The 13,111-nt window shown below is 48.2% G+C and overlaps 1 protein-coding gene across 1 annotated transcript; it reads right to left on the bottom strand.

The window, feature by feature from the left end:
* Positions 1-147: 147 nt before the first annotated feature.
* On the bottom strand, positions 148-13,095 carry HYOU1 (hypoxia up-regulated 1). Its single transcript, XM_079326745.1, has 24 exons — positions 12,909-13,095; positions 12,635-12,728; positions 11,777-11,855; positions 11,421-11,575; positions 11,249-11,325; positions 10,235-10,416; positions 9,545-9,660; positions 8,606-8,789; positions 8,102-8,236; positions 7,139-7,221; positions 6,908-7,040; positions 6,427-6,614; positions 6,145-6,283; positions 5,982-6,042; positions 5,589-5,671; positions 5,251-5,439; positions 4,897-5,093; positions 4,640-4,727; positions 4,000-4,122; positions 3,608-3,741; positions 3,220-3,304; positions 2,498-2,750; positions 1,622-1,705; positions 148-1,148 (listed from the first exon to the last, which is right to left on the bottom strand). Exons 1-24 carry the CDS (start codon positions 12,970-12,972, stop codon positions 1,090-1,092), a joined length of 2,985 nt encoding a protein of 994 aa, XP_079182871.1. The 5' UTR covers positions 12,973-13,095; the 3' UTR covers positions 148-1,089.
* Between the last annotated feature and the right edge of the window lie 16 nt (positions 13,096-13,111).

Genomic DNA, 13,111 nt, shown 5'->3' on the forward strand with positions numbered 1-13,111 from the left:
GCCCCGCCCCGCCCCGGCTCCAGCCCCGCCCCGCACCGCCCCGCCCGCCCCGGCTCCAGCCCCGCCCGGCACCGCCCAGCCCCGCCCCGGCACCGCCCCGCCCCGGCCCCGGCACACAGTCACCGCTCGGCACCGCCTGCCCGTCACAAGTGGCATTTTTATTTTTGGTTGAAGAGGCCAGAATGGAGAACAATGTCAGATGCACATTCGCAGCCGTCGGACCCCACTCGTGTGTGTGGCAGCAGCAGGGACGGTCCAGGGAGGCAGGAGGTCACGGCCAGGGACAGGGAAGATGACACGATTAACTCGGTCCAAGTGCACAAAATACCGAGGAAGAAAGGCAGTTGCCATTAGACTTTCCAGGTTTGGTTGTTTGATCCGTATCGCTGTCCTTGTGACTGACTGCAGGATGTGCCAAGCGGCCCATCTTTCCCTCTCCTCTGCATTCAATGTTGCCTTTTCTGAACTTTTAAAAACTGGAAACAGAATCTTTTTGTCAAGTCTCACTTGATGGTTTTTGGACTCTGCTACAGAGCACAGACAGTTTTAACAAACAGCTTATAGCAAACAGACATAGCCATATCTCAAAGCACAGATCACCTGCCTTCCCAATTTTGTTCCGCCTTCCCATAAATACAAGTATTAATACACCTCCCACCAGCTGAAATCACACATTTGCTCTAAGTCAGTGCCTCATATGCAAAGACAACAGGTCTGTATCTCTCCGCAATCATCTTCACAAGAGGTGGGGCGCAGAGCTTATGCTCCAAGTAACTTCCTACACCTTAAGATGTTTCTTTACTGCTTTCTCCCCATAGGAAAGTCACTTTGGTGACTTCTGTACAGAAACAGAGACAATTCTTGGTGGGCAGTTTGCCACACATAATAGAAGAAAAACAAAAACCAATTCACTAAGTTAGTAGAGGCAATATCCTCAGAAAGAACAAAAAAAAAATTTACATCTCTACCCCATTGTGTTGTCACACTCTTGTTGTGTTCCATTTACATCATGACTAACCAGGTCCATAAGAAAAACAAGAAAGTAACAATGAAATAAATAGATGCTGACACTTGTGGGATTTCAAGGTGTTACAATTCATCGTTTTTCCTGCTTTCTCCTCCAGCTTCTGCCTTCTCTTTCTTGGACCCTGTGTAATGAAGCAAACTCAGTTTCACACTGCAGTGGTTTTCACAGCATGCAAAGCAGCACTGAGAGTCGCTGACATTTGCACAATTTGTCACAAGACTTGCAGTCCATGGTACAGAGGTTTTGGGGGTTGGCACTCAGCTCCGTGGAGCTGAAGACATGAGCTCCCTGCCCCTGTTAACAGTGCTGCCCTGGCAGCAGGAGCCCATCTCACAGCCATGGGACTGGCTGCAAACTGCAGGGACAGGGGCACAAAGCAGCAGTGCTGCATGAGAGTTCCACTCTCAACAACAGAAACAAAGGAACAGCAAGGAACCAAATTTTGTCTTCCTGTTTGCAGAATTAACAATGGATCAGCAGTCATGGGTTCTACCATCATGCTATCTCTTAGAGCTAAAAATCTGCAAAGGAGCCCCAAGACACCTTGCAATTGCAGCTCCCAAGCTCCATATCATTAGCAAAACATTTACCCACCGGGGTCTGATCCAGGCTTATCATCTACTGCTGCTTTCTCAGCTGTGGGAGGCTCCTTGGCTGGATCAATATCCTCCAGTTTGTCTATGTTTAAAGCAGAAAGAAACCAAAGTCGATGAAGAGCACAGGGAGACAGGGTGAAAAGAGATTAGGTGAGTAAAGGTGAGGTTAAACCAACCAGTTGTGGTGTCTCAGCTCCCTCTCACAGCAGATCACTCTACAACACTCAAGAGAAGCACCACAAACTGCTCCGTATTCCCCTCTGAGTGCCAGGCTTTATGTCCCCAGAAGCCCTGGAGAGTGATTTGCTGCACAGGCAGATGACCTTTGGACTGTGACTGTGAGCAGACCCCTTGCTCAGCCCAGGAACCAGCAGGAATGCTGAGAGCACTCCAGACTTAAAAGGACCAGTGCACTTGGGACCCAAGGATCTTAAAAAGTTAAAAAAACTGCAAGTTCTAGTGCCCTGAGAGATTATTTTTTTTTTTTCCCTGGGGTCCAGTTAGACCACAAACCTTTCTCATCACTCTACTAATTGATCTAGGACAGGCTCAGTACACTGAAGTGCAGTCAATGGCTTTTTTTTCCTAGAAGTCAACAAGCCAGCAAGACAGGTATCAACTATCCTGGGGAATTAATAAACAATTTCTATTTCTTCACAAAAAAACTCAAATAAATGGGGGGAGAGGGGCAGGAAAGGGTACTACAATACATCGATTTTCTCAGCTGTCTTTGAAAATTAAGAGCAAATACTTAATCTCACAGTTAACTACTCTCCTCCCTTCTTTACCTCCTCTCCAATCAAAAGAAACACCATGTGTTACACGTGGTAATTATATAACAGTGAGTTACACACATGCTCCAAGCCTTACTTACCTTCTTGTTTCCCCTCCGTGGGAGGGATAGTATTCTCAGTCTCAGGGGCTGCTGTAGAATTCTTGCCTGAATCAGTTTTTGTGGCGTTCTTCTCCCTTTTGGGTTTGGGTTTTGCAAACTTGGCTTTATTCAGGAGATATTGCACTTCCCTGTCCAGGGCTGCTATTTTGAACTCTATATCTTTAGAGAGCAGTACAGGTTTCTCAGCAGGAGTAAGCTTGCTCTGTTCAGCCAGTGTCTCATTTTTCCAGATCTGTGGGACGCGAGGGAAGAGGTGCTTTTGGAATGCTTCTGGATTCCAGGAACTGCTGTATGTCACAGTATCTCAAAGTCACTGCCCCGGCTATTCTGTTTTACTCAGGATAGCTCTCTTCTGTGCTACATTTCCACCAACCTCTCAGTTCCCCAAATATAGGGCAAAGTGAAACAAAACCCAGTGCCTGCCTTTAAAAACAGAGTGTGCTCAGATCACCGGGCTCCACCCCCACCCTGGAGACAATTCCACATCCACACAGGAACCACAATTTGCCCCAGACACAATGGGGTCAGCCTGGCCATTAGGAAACATTGAAACAGACAAAAGGTTTGCTGGTTCATGACCTTTAGTGAAAGTATAGTATAAATATATATACTATGTATATATATATACACACACTATATATAGTATAGCCAACCCAAACTGCCACCCCTCCCTCCCCCAGCATCACTCCATCCCTCAGTACCATTGTTTCATTGATGGCTTTTTCCAGTGTACTCAGCTCCACTTCTGTGAATATCTGGTCAGACTCTGGAATCATTCGGGCTCCCCTTGTAGATAAGAAAGCTTATTTTTGTTAAGCCAAGCAGACTGCACTTTGGCAACTCTGTGGTTACAGCTCCAGTAATACAAAAACATCACCACAACCAGACTGGACCCTTCCTGCCCCCCATTTTAAACAGAGCTCATGTGTGCCTGTTCACGGGTGCTGCAGAGCAGGACACCAGGGAGCAGAGCTCTGTCTGCCTCTTCTCAGGAAGTGCCACTGACTTTCTCACTCACTCTGGTCTCTTTCTGCTGGCAGCTCCTATATGACCAGTTCCATGGCATTCCTTCCCAAAGCCTGCCCTTACCTGAGAAAGATGGTGGAGTGATTGAGCAGACTTTCCAGAGCAGCCAGGCGTTCTGGCCACTTTCTCCTTTCCTCAACACGGAAGAAAAGGTTCCTACAAAGCTTTTTCAGCTCTGAAAGCTTGTCTTTTAGCTCCTGAAAATGGGGGAAAGGAGACAGTTAGTTTGATCACTGTCTAACGTTGGCAACTTCAGAAGTTATAGCTGCATTTGTTTTTCACTCAAAAGAGCCACATGACTAAGCTTTCAGTCAACGGGTTCCTGCTGAAACTCTTGTGGAAACATGGCTGAGACTTATTTAATTCTGTGCATAATGCACTGAGGAATCAAGAAACTCTCAAGAACCAGGTTACAAAGGCTCTGTTAGCCTCTGTGGTCACTTCCACAGCAATACCTTTGTTGCAGCTGCATAGCCCTCCTCCTCCATCCAACTGGAAGCTTCACTAAGCTTTTTGGAAATTTCTTCTCTCTGCTCCTCTGTTGAGACAAACTGATACTCCTCTTGGTAAAGCTTGTCCTAAAAAGACAGAGCAAGCAACCTAGTCAAACACCACTGAGCCTGGAAGCATAAAACAACCAGAGCACTCACTTGCAACTGGGTTGGGGTGCTGACTGAACCCTCCCAAACCTGAGCTATGCTCCTAGCATTGCCAGGAATACAGTGTTAATACACCAGGTATAGATACACCCACATCCCATAATGGTAACACTGCAACAGTCATGATTTCACACACACTAAACACTAGTTACTCCTTCTGCATACCAGTTCCTGAGAAGCTGTAGCTTCTTTACAGTCTGGGGGCAATTTTTCAATGTGTTAGACATGCTGAAGGGAAGCTTTATTTTGTATTGAGAAAACATGGGCCTGGGAAACCTAACAGCATTAGAAAAAGTGATTGAAAGACAAAACCTGGGCCCTTCAAATCAGCTGCCCCCAGCTCAAACAACTGCCCTGCACTCAGATCAGCCAAAAACTGTGTAAAACACTTCTGCTGCTCTCCTGGAATTCTCATTTCTTTATATCCCTCTCTCACCTGGGTCTCAAAGATGAATGACTCCAAGCTGTTGGCTGATTTTTCTCTTTCCTGTTTCTCTAGATCTCTGATTGTCAAGTCTTGGAGTCTAACATGCAAAGAGAACAGAAATCAAAGGTAGCAAGTGCCTTTGGTTGAACAGCACATCACACACACTGGCTTCTGAGGTCAGAGGAACTCTATGTGAGCCACCACCATCCCAAAACAACTTACTCTCTAGCTAGAGTTCTAACTTAGCAGAACCATTTCAAATTCACCTTTTCATCGAGCTCTTCAGTTCATCTTCCTCCAGGTCAGGCACATCATTTACATCCATCTCCATGGTGATCTCATGGACAAGCTTCTGCTTCTTGGGTGCTTTGATCTTCTCTTCCTCTATTTTGGTAGCTGTGCTATCACTGGAACTTTTGGATGGTTCTTCCTCTTTTGCAGTTTCTCTGTTTTCTTTGGGACCCTGTAACACAATTATGTTCTCAAGCAAGGCAAGAGATTTTCAGATTCTGCAACTTTTTTCAAAGGCAGGGCACTTCAGAGAGGGGAGAATTCCATTCCAAGAAATTGCCATTTCTTAGGTAGTAAAACCAGTCTCATTCCTTCAGTCTGATGCTCACCTGAGGCTCCAATTTCTCGCCTTCTTCCTTTTTCTGTGACTCTGCTCTTGGAGAGGCAGTTTCTGCTTGATCTGAAGACTTCTGTTTCTCTTGTCCCTGCTCTTCACCAGCATCTACAGTATGGCTTTTCTGGTCTTGCTTCTCCCCCTGCTCTTCTTTACCTGTTTCTGCTAGGCTCTCTTCCTCTTCCTGGTTATCACAAGCAAGTAAAAGGGAAAGCAAAACAATGTTTTAAATGTGGGAATTTCATGCAATGTTTCACAGAACAGGTAATTCTATATAATTGCCACAGCAAGACAAAAGGGCTTCCTTCCACTAGCAGTTACCCTGGGGCTCACCTGAACTGAGTCTGTCAGGTTCTCTCCAGTCTCTGGTGTAGGCCCACCACCCCCAAATAGGCTTGAGATAGTGTTTCCAAGTTCTGTTGATATGAGACCAAAAAATTCAGAATGTTAGGTAGAGGAAGAAAGTCATCTTAAGCTCTCAGTCCTTCCCCTCACAACTGCAGCAACCACAAAGGGGCTCCCTTGGTGTGTAGGTGAGCTTCACACACTCCAGCCTCATACTTCCCCAAGCTCCCTCCGTGTCCATGTGTGCACAGACAGCCACACATACTGTCTGACTGTGTAACATGGTGCACACACCAAATCCGAGAAACACAATGCTTGTAGTTATCTCAGCCACTACAGGCAACAAAACAGTCAGCATGAATATCAAAGTTCTGCATTTACTTGTCAGCGTTGACTCCTCCTCCAGCTTGTCTTCCACCAAGGTCTCAAACACCGATTCCACCTTGGAAATAGAGTTCCAGGATTAGTTTTAAGCAATGACCTGAGAGAGGGACAGAACTGAAAAATACATCAACTGACAACCATCCCAACAGGTGGTGCTTACCCGGTCCAGGCTCAGTACACCACTCTCATCCATGTTGAAGTGTGCTTTGATGCCTTTGGATTCATAGTCTGAGTGCTTCTTGAAACTGTCCCCAACTCCCTTTAGCCTCACAGTAGTGAGATTGAGAGAACCAAAAACCCTGATGACACGGAGACAAAAGCAGAGAGAGAACTCAGGATAACAGTGCTGCAGAAGGGCCAATCCCTGCTCTCACTCATGCTGCTGGCGATGGCAACTGCAAAAGGCACAGAGCTGCCAGCTCGGGAGCTGGGCCCAACTCACCGCAGGTCGTCCTGGCTCAGGAACGTCAGATCTCCATAGTTGACATAGAACTCAAAGTCATCTGTGTAGCGGTTGAAAGTGATTACTTTGCGCTGGGGATAGGGCGCCATGCGCTGGAACAAAATCCTCTTGTTGTGCTTTAAACTCCTGGATTTATCATCCTCCTCAACTTCACGAGTAAACTCCACCTGCATCGCAAACAGAGAACAAGACTCAGCAACTGCAAACTGTGGCATCTTACATCAGCAGTGTTCGGCTGCTCTGCCTCTTGCAAAAGTCAGGGGGGCAGGCAAATACTCTCAACTGAGATTTGCATATGCCTGGCTCCTTGGATACTGCATTTCTATTATAAAGATGACTTCCTTCTGCTTTCTTTAGATTGGCAGGAAGATCTCCAGAGCCTCCATACTCAGAGGAACCCGGATTGCTTCTCCCAGCACAGTCCCATACCTTGCACAAGAGAAGGAAAACGAGAAGTTACCTGGATAGGAAACACAGCAGCATCCCGAACAATGAAGGGCTTCACCTTAAAGGCTTTGCTCAGAGCAGCTGCCTGGTAGACTGCACCCATAGCAGCAGCCTCATCAGCATTGATATTCTTGCCCAGCTCTTCTCTATGAAGCAAAAAGCAACAGACATGAAGTTTGCAGCCTCTACATAAACAGCAGCTTGTCAATGGGAGACAGACTAGAAGGGGGCCTCACATACTCACTTGCCCACAGCTTTCAGCAAAACCTCCTGCACTTTGGGGACCCGTGTGGCACCGCCAACTAGAATCACCTGGTCAATTCCATCCTAGGGATTGGAAACAGTCACCTTGTCTTAAGAAAGCAATTTTGGAAAGCTGAGTCCAGGGCTTCCTTACGCTCCTTCCCCGGTCACCACACGCTGACACGGTGCTCTAAGAACACCCACATTACACCCTAGTGCCCCCGTGCAGGCCAGCACCCAAGAGAGCTCAGATGGCTCAGCCGTGCCACCAAGGAGGCACCTGGGGTCAGGTCTGTCCAACAGTGACAACGTGACCGAGGCTTCAAGCCACATGAAACATGGGGCTTGATTCAAAATTAGACAAACTCTAGTTCTGTGCCACAGGAAACAGTGACTCCACGAGCTGGCTGGATCTGAGCAGACAGAAATCCAGACTCTTAAGAGGTAACTCAGTGTCTTGCATTGAATATCAGAGCTGTGGCACCCTGGAGAGTGAGCTTTTAACCCACAGTGACTCCCTCCAAAGGACTGCCTCAGGTTTGGTCCAAATGCAGCCCACAACAGGGTTCCCTTTAGGGAGTATGCTAAGGAGAAGCCCGAACACCAATAATTCTGTTTCCAGGCTCATTCAATTAAAACTTTGGGAGTGAGACCAGAAGCACTATCCATGACAAAAAGAGGAAACATTATTTCAAACCTACAGCACAAGAGTAAAGTGTTTTAAGACAAAGAAGCCCCTCCTCCAAGTCCCTAATTTCAGGTGGACAGTGCAGGGGAAGTGTGACACACTCCTGCTTGACACTGCAGCAGGCAAACTCTTTGTAGCACCGACAACACTGTCACAATAGCAGGCATCTACCTCCTAACAGTCCTGATAACACAACCACTGATGCCTCAATCACGATGTGGCAGCAGCTCCACAAACAGAAGCGTCAGGCTTAATAATGCATTTTCTTAAACACACCATGCTCATCGCTGCGCTGCTCAGAGCCTGCTGCACAGGTCCTGGGACGCGCTTGAACAAGTCAGAGCACAAATCCTCAAATTCTTGCCTTGAGACCTTGGCCTTGAAGTCAATGTCATCCAGTAATCCCTCAATCTGTCCAGAAAAAAAAGGAATTAAATTAATTGTGGAGCATTTTCCAAGCAAAATCTTTGCCCAGTGTGCAAAAAAACCTGGCTTTTGTAACACAGAACAGACCTGACCAGATTCAACTGGACCCTACCATTGCTATGGTGATGAGAGGATGGAGCATGGGTGTAACGGACAGCTTCCCTCAGGGATGGTTTATTTAACATACTTGACACGAACAACTCTTCTCCAATCCACTCAATCACAGGTGCTACCAAGCGGGCAGAGGCTGAGAGGGAGCCGCAGGAGCGACGCAGAGGGACAGTGCTCCCTTCCACCCGTCCTCAGCCCACCTCAGCCCCCAAAGCAGGCAGGAGCCCCAGCAGAAGGCCAGACCTGCGCCATGTGGTCGGCATTGGCACTCAGCACGGTTTTCAGGCGGTTGGCCTCCTTCAGCAGCTTGGCCATGGCCCGAGGATTCCTCTGCACCTCTTTCGAAGGGTGCTGCTCATTAAAGAGTTTGGCCAAGTAGTCCCGGAGACGAAGCTCCATCTCTAAACCACCAAGAGTACGGTCAAACCTGAGCAAAATCATGAACAGAGGTGTAATAACCAAAACCAAACTGAAATACAAATGCCATGTATTATTTCACAAATATGCAGAGCAGCAAGTTGTCAAAAGTAGTTGCAGTACTATCAGCTGTGATGATTGTGAAAGAACAAAGGTTGTCCCCAAAATAGCACATTATAGTGAAATAAAGAAAGGTAGAAATAAGAGATTCACCACCACAAAAGCCTTTCAGCAGGAAATTTCATTATATTTTAAGGAAACGCCCTATAGCCAAGCACGTTGAACAGTTAAGAAGCCAAAGGACAACTGTATCAGGTCCCAGGTATTTTATTGAAAACAGCAAAATAAATGCTTTGGAGTTAAAATTGCTGGAGTGGGTATGCACACCACCCCCTCTTTATTTGGAAATGCATTAAGAACACTGCATTCTCGTTCCTCTCTAGAAATATGTTTCTCTTTTTCCAGCTGATACACTCAGTAAGATTACATGAAATGGAATAGGCTATCAAAGGCAAAGCTTAAAGCAAACTAAGTACACTGGTTCCCTCCTAGGCTCCTGGAAGTTCTCAGTTATGTTTTGCAAATGACAGCAACACAAAAAATATTCCAAACTGGAGCCTTCTTGCTCTAAATGTTTCCCCCTCAGCCATCCAAATTACTGCACTAAAGCCTCACTGCAAAATTCTACATGATAAAGAGACTGTGAAACAAATGGTTTATTTCCTGAGACCTGTGGGATTTGTGCAACTCATGTGGAATTCTTACCCAATGCCTTGGATCTGCAGTTGAGGTTGGGCTCCCGAGTCCTTAGTTTTCACTGTCTGATATGTAACAATAGTACAAACAGTGCTTCCTGCTCCCATGTCGTAAAACATGATATTCTGAAAAGAAAAGCTGGGACTGTGAAGCAGAAACACATGGATATCCCCCTTGAATAAGGAAAGAACCCTTTCAGTGTGTTACATGCCACAGCTATTCACTCTCTAGACTGACTTTACACCCTAAGGGGAGATTCGTATTTTGACCAAACATGGGTGATATTCAGGGTCATGTTTGACAGGAGACAAGAAAACTTCTAATCTATTTCATAGTTCAAAACCCAAAGTTTAGCTGTTTCTTCAGCCTCAGGAAAATCAAGTACTTTGGAGTCAGTGTTCCAATGCTTCAAGTAATCGCTGCTATTATTTTCCCCAGCTGATGGGCAAGAAACAAATACAGGTTTACAGGGCAGGTTTACAGGACCTGCCCTCACTCCAGCAGCTTTCAGCCTTCACCATACACCATTCACCATCAGGGTTTGATCTCTCTGTCACAAGATGTGTGATGAACACATGAAAACAGAGGAGACTGCTTGATCAGCAGATTCCACTGTAAGTTCTGATTTTTTCTGCAGCATTTTCTCCCCTGCATGGAGGCAATTTGGCAGGATCCTCCACATCTTCCAAATGCACCTACCTGTGCCGTGGCATTGATGTCTTTCCTCCTAAACACTCCATAGTTGAGTGCTACAGCCGTGTTGTCATTGATGAGCTGCAGCACCTTGAGGTCAGCCATGCGGGCAGCGTGCAGAACTGCTCTCCTCTCCGCTTGGTTGAAGTAGGCAGGAACTGTGATCACTGCATCTTTGATGGGCTGCTCTGAAACAGTTGCAGGGAACTCTGCATCAGTGTAGCCACATGCAAAGACTCACAGAATGCAGCCCTGCAGCAGCAGCCAGGATCCCTAGGGATGAATCTCTGTATTCTGCTGAAATCAAGCAGACCTGGCATATTCACACAAAGCCACAAGGGTACTGACCTCTCCTTCATGTGTCAGGATACTCTCAAATGCCCTAGGTAGCCTTCCATTTCAAAAAATACTATCTTCATGGAGCCTTACATTGTCACTGGATCATCAGCACTCTCCAGTAATGGAGTGACCACATGACAAAGCCTCCTAGTAATTTATCCACTTTTCATTAGTAAGGTACTTCACTAGCAACACAGCATGAAATATGCAGGACAACCTCTTCTCTCTTAGCAAGTTTCACAACAGAGGGCCATTTTTGCTCTTTTAGTTCAGCTCCAACAGCAAGTTTCCATCCAAAGCAGCCACAGCATAGCCTTCACAGAGCCACTTCCACCCTCCCCTGCAGCCACCTCCCATGAGCCTCTACTCTGATCACACACATGAAAAAGAAAACATTTCACTTTTCTCCAGAGACTGCCTGTAAGGCTCCTTCATTGCAAGGCTAGGTGATAAGTGGGGTGTCTGGCCCCAAGAGTAGGATTAAGATCCCAAACTTGCATCATGCTAGAAACCAATGATAACTGGATAGCTGCTAAGTCTCTCTTACAGCCTACAGCTGGAGAGAACCAACATCCTGTTTCTAAAAACTCAGTGTTTCTGAACACTTTTGGTCTCTACTCCAATCCTACCGTGTACAAAGACATGCACATACAGACAAAAAAACAATTAAATCCTTCCAACCTGCAAATTCCTCAGCCAAACCACGTGAATAGTTCAGGACCATCCCCAGCATCTCCTCAGGAGAATACTGTATCGTTCTACAATAGGAAAGAAACACATGGCATCAACAGAGAGCTGCAGAAGCCTGGCAGCTGAAGTCCATCCCACAAAGAACCTAAAAGCAGCCACTTACGGGGACAACTTGAAGATAACAGTCTGTCTTGTCTCATCCTTCACCAGCTCATGCTCTGGGAATCGGGACTGGTACAGAGCCACTTGGGGATTATCCATCCGCTTACCCAGCAGATCCTGGAAGTACCGGAATGCCACCTTGGGTGTCCTTATGGACTGCAGAAAAAGAACCACATCACCCACTTGCATTCCTTCAGTTACGCTGCTCTCAAACCAACCCCTCGCAGACTCTGTGGGGAACAACTCTTGCTATGGAAGTAGGAGCACACAGCCACTACACAGAGCAAGAAAATAATAAACTGGCTCAGACATTTATCACAAGGTGGGACACATGTAGTCTGCAAACAGATCTCTTACCATCCCCAGCGCGCTATCACCAAACAGACGCTCGTTCTCCTTCAAGGAAACAGCCACGGGTGTTTTCCTTCGCGACTCCCTGAGGAGAGAGGCAGGAATAAACTACTTGAAACAGGTGAACAGTGCAGTCTCCAGTGAGGAAGGATGCTGTGCCCAATCCAGAACGACTAAGAGAAGGTGCTTGGAGAGGGGGGCCAGCCTCTGTTCAGCTGAAGGGCTACCAGAGAAGCCCCCTCCCCCCCACTGCAGTGCTTTGATGAGATTATATTTGCTTTCCTCCACTCATAAGCAAGACAAGACAGTTCCCTCATTCTGTCTATGACTTCCAAATTTCAGGAAGGTGGGTGAGAAATCTCCTTGCTATTCCCAGAATCGCAGAAACTGAGGACGTTCCTGACACTGTCCTCTCTCACCTGCGGATTCTTCACTCAGTGGCCTGAGGACGGGCTGCAGCTGAATGCAAGAGACTTACCTGCGCTACAAGTGCAGGCTTTGAACTGCAGCAAAACAAACCTGGCTCTGGGCTCCCTTGTGGGGAGCTGAGAATCAGGGGACATGTGGGAACTGGGTGCCCTTTTGGGTTTGCACCACAGCGTGTCCTTGGCCACGGGGCTTTCGGCACGCCTTCCAAAGGTACTCAAAGGTACCCACCTTAAAGGTGAGTTAACAAACTGCCCTGCAGCTGCACCTGGGGCAAGAGTGAGGCACAAGCGTGCGTGGGAGGAAGGGAGCGTTCCTCTGCGGCAGAGGGTGGGGGATGGCCGAGCCCCAGCCGCCCGCCCGCTGCCGGGGGCCTCCAGCCGCGGTGGGACAGAGCACCCCGGAGCCTCCCTCGGCAGCGCCGGCACCGCCGCTCACTTGTTCAGGACGATCTCCATGGGCACCCCAGGCTTCACGATGGCGATCTTCATGGACTCGCTGCCCACATCCACCGACATTACCGCCACCGGATCTGCAAACAAACCCTCGGTGAGAACCTGCTCCCGGTGCGGGCGGCCAAGACAAGGCCGTGCCCGGACAGGCCGCTGCGGCGGCACTTAAGCACCGGCCGCTCCTCCCCGCCGGCCCCGCACCGTCGGGGTCGCAGCCCAGGCTGGGAGAGCCGCCTCCTCCCGCACCGTCCCGCACGTACCGGCGGCGGGCAGGAAGCAGGAGAGAAGCAGCAAGGGCAGCGCCCAGACGCCCAACCGCGCCATGCTGGGCAGCGCTCGGCCGGGCTCGGCTGCGCTCGGCTGGGCTCGGCTGCACTCGGCCCGGGCCGGCGCGCGGAGCAGCCCCGCCGCCGCGGCCCCGCGTCTGGCCCCTCCCCCGCCGCACGCGGCACGCGCCCATTGG

The sequence above is a fragment of the Erithacus rubecula genome (assembly GCF_903797595.1).
Source record: "Erithacus rubecula genome assembly, chromosome: 25".
In the NCBI taxonomy this organism is placed as follows: domain Eukaryota; kingdom Metazoa; phylum Chordata; class Aves; order Passeriformes; family Muscicapidae; genus Erithacus; species Erithacus rubecula.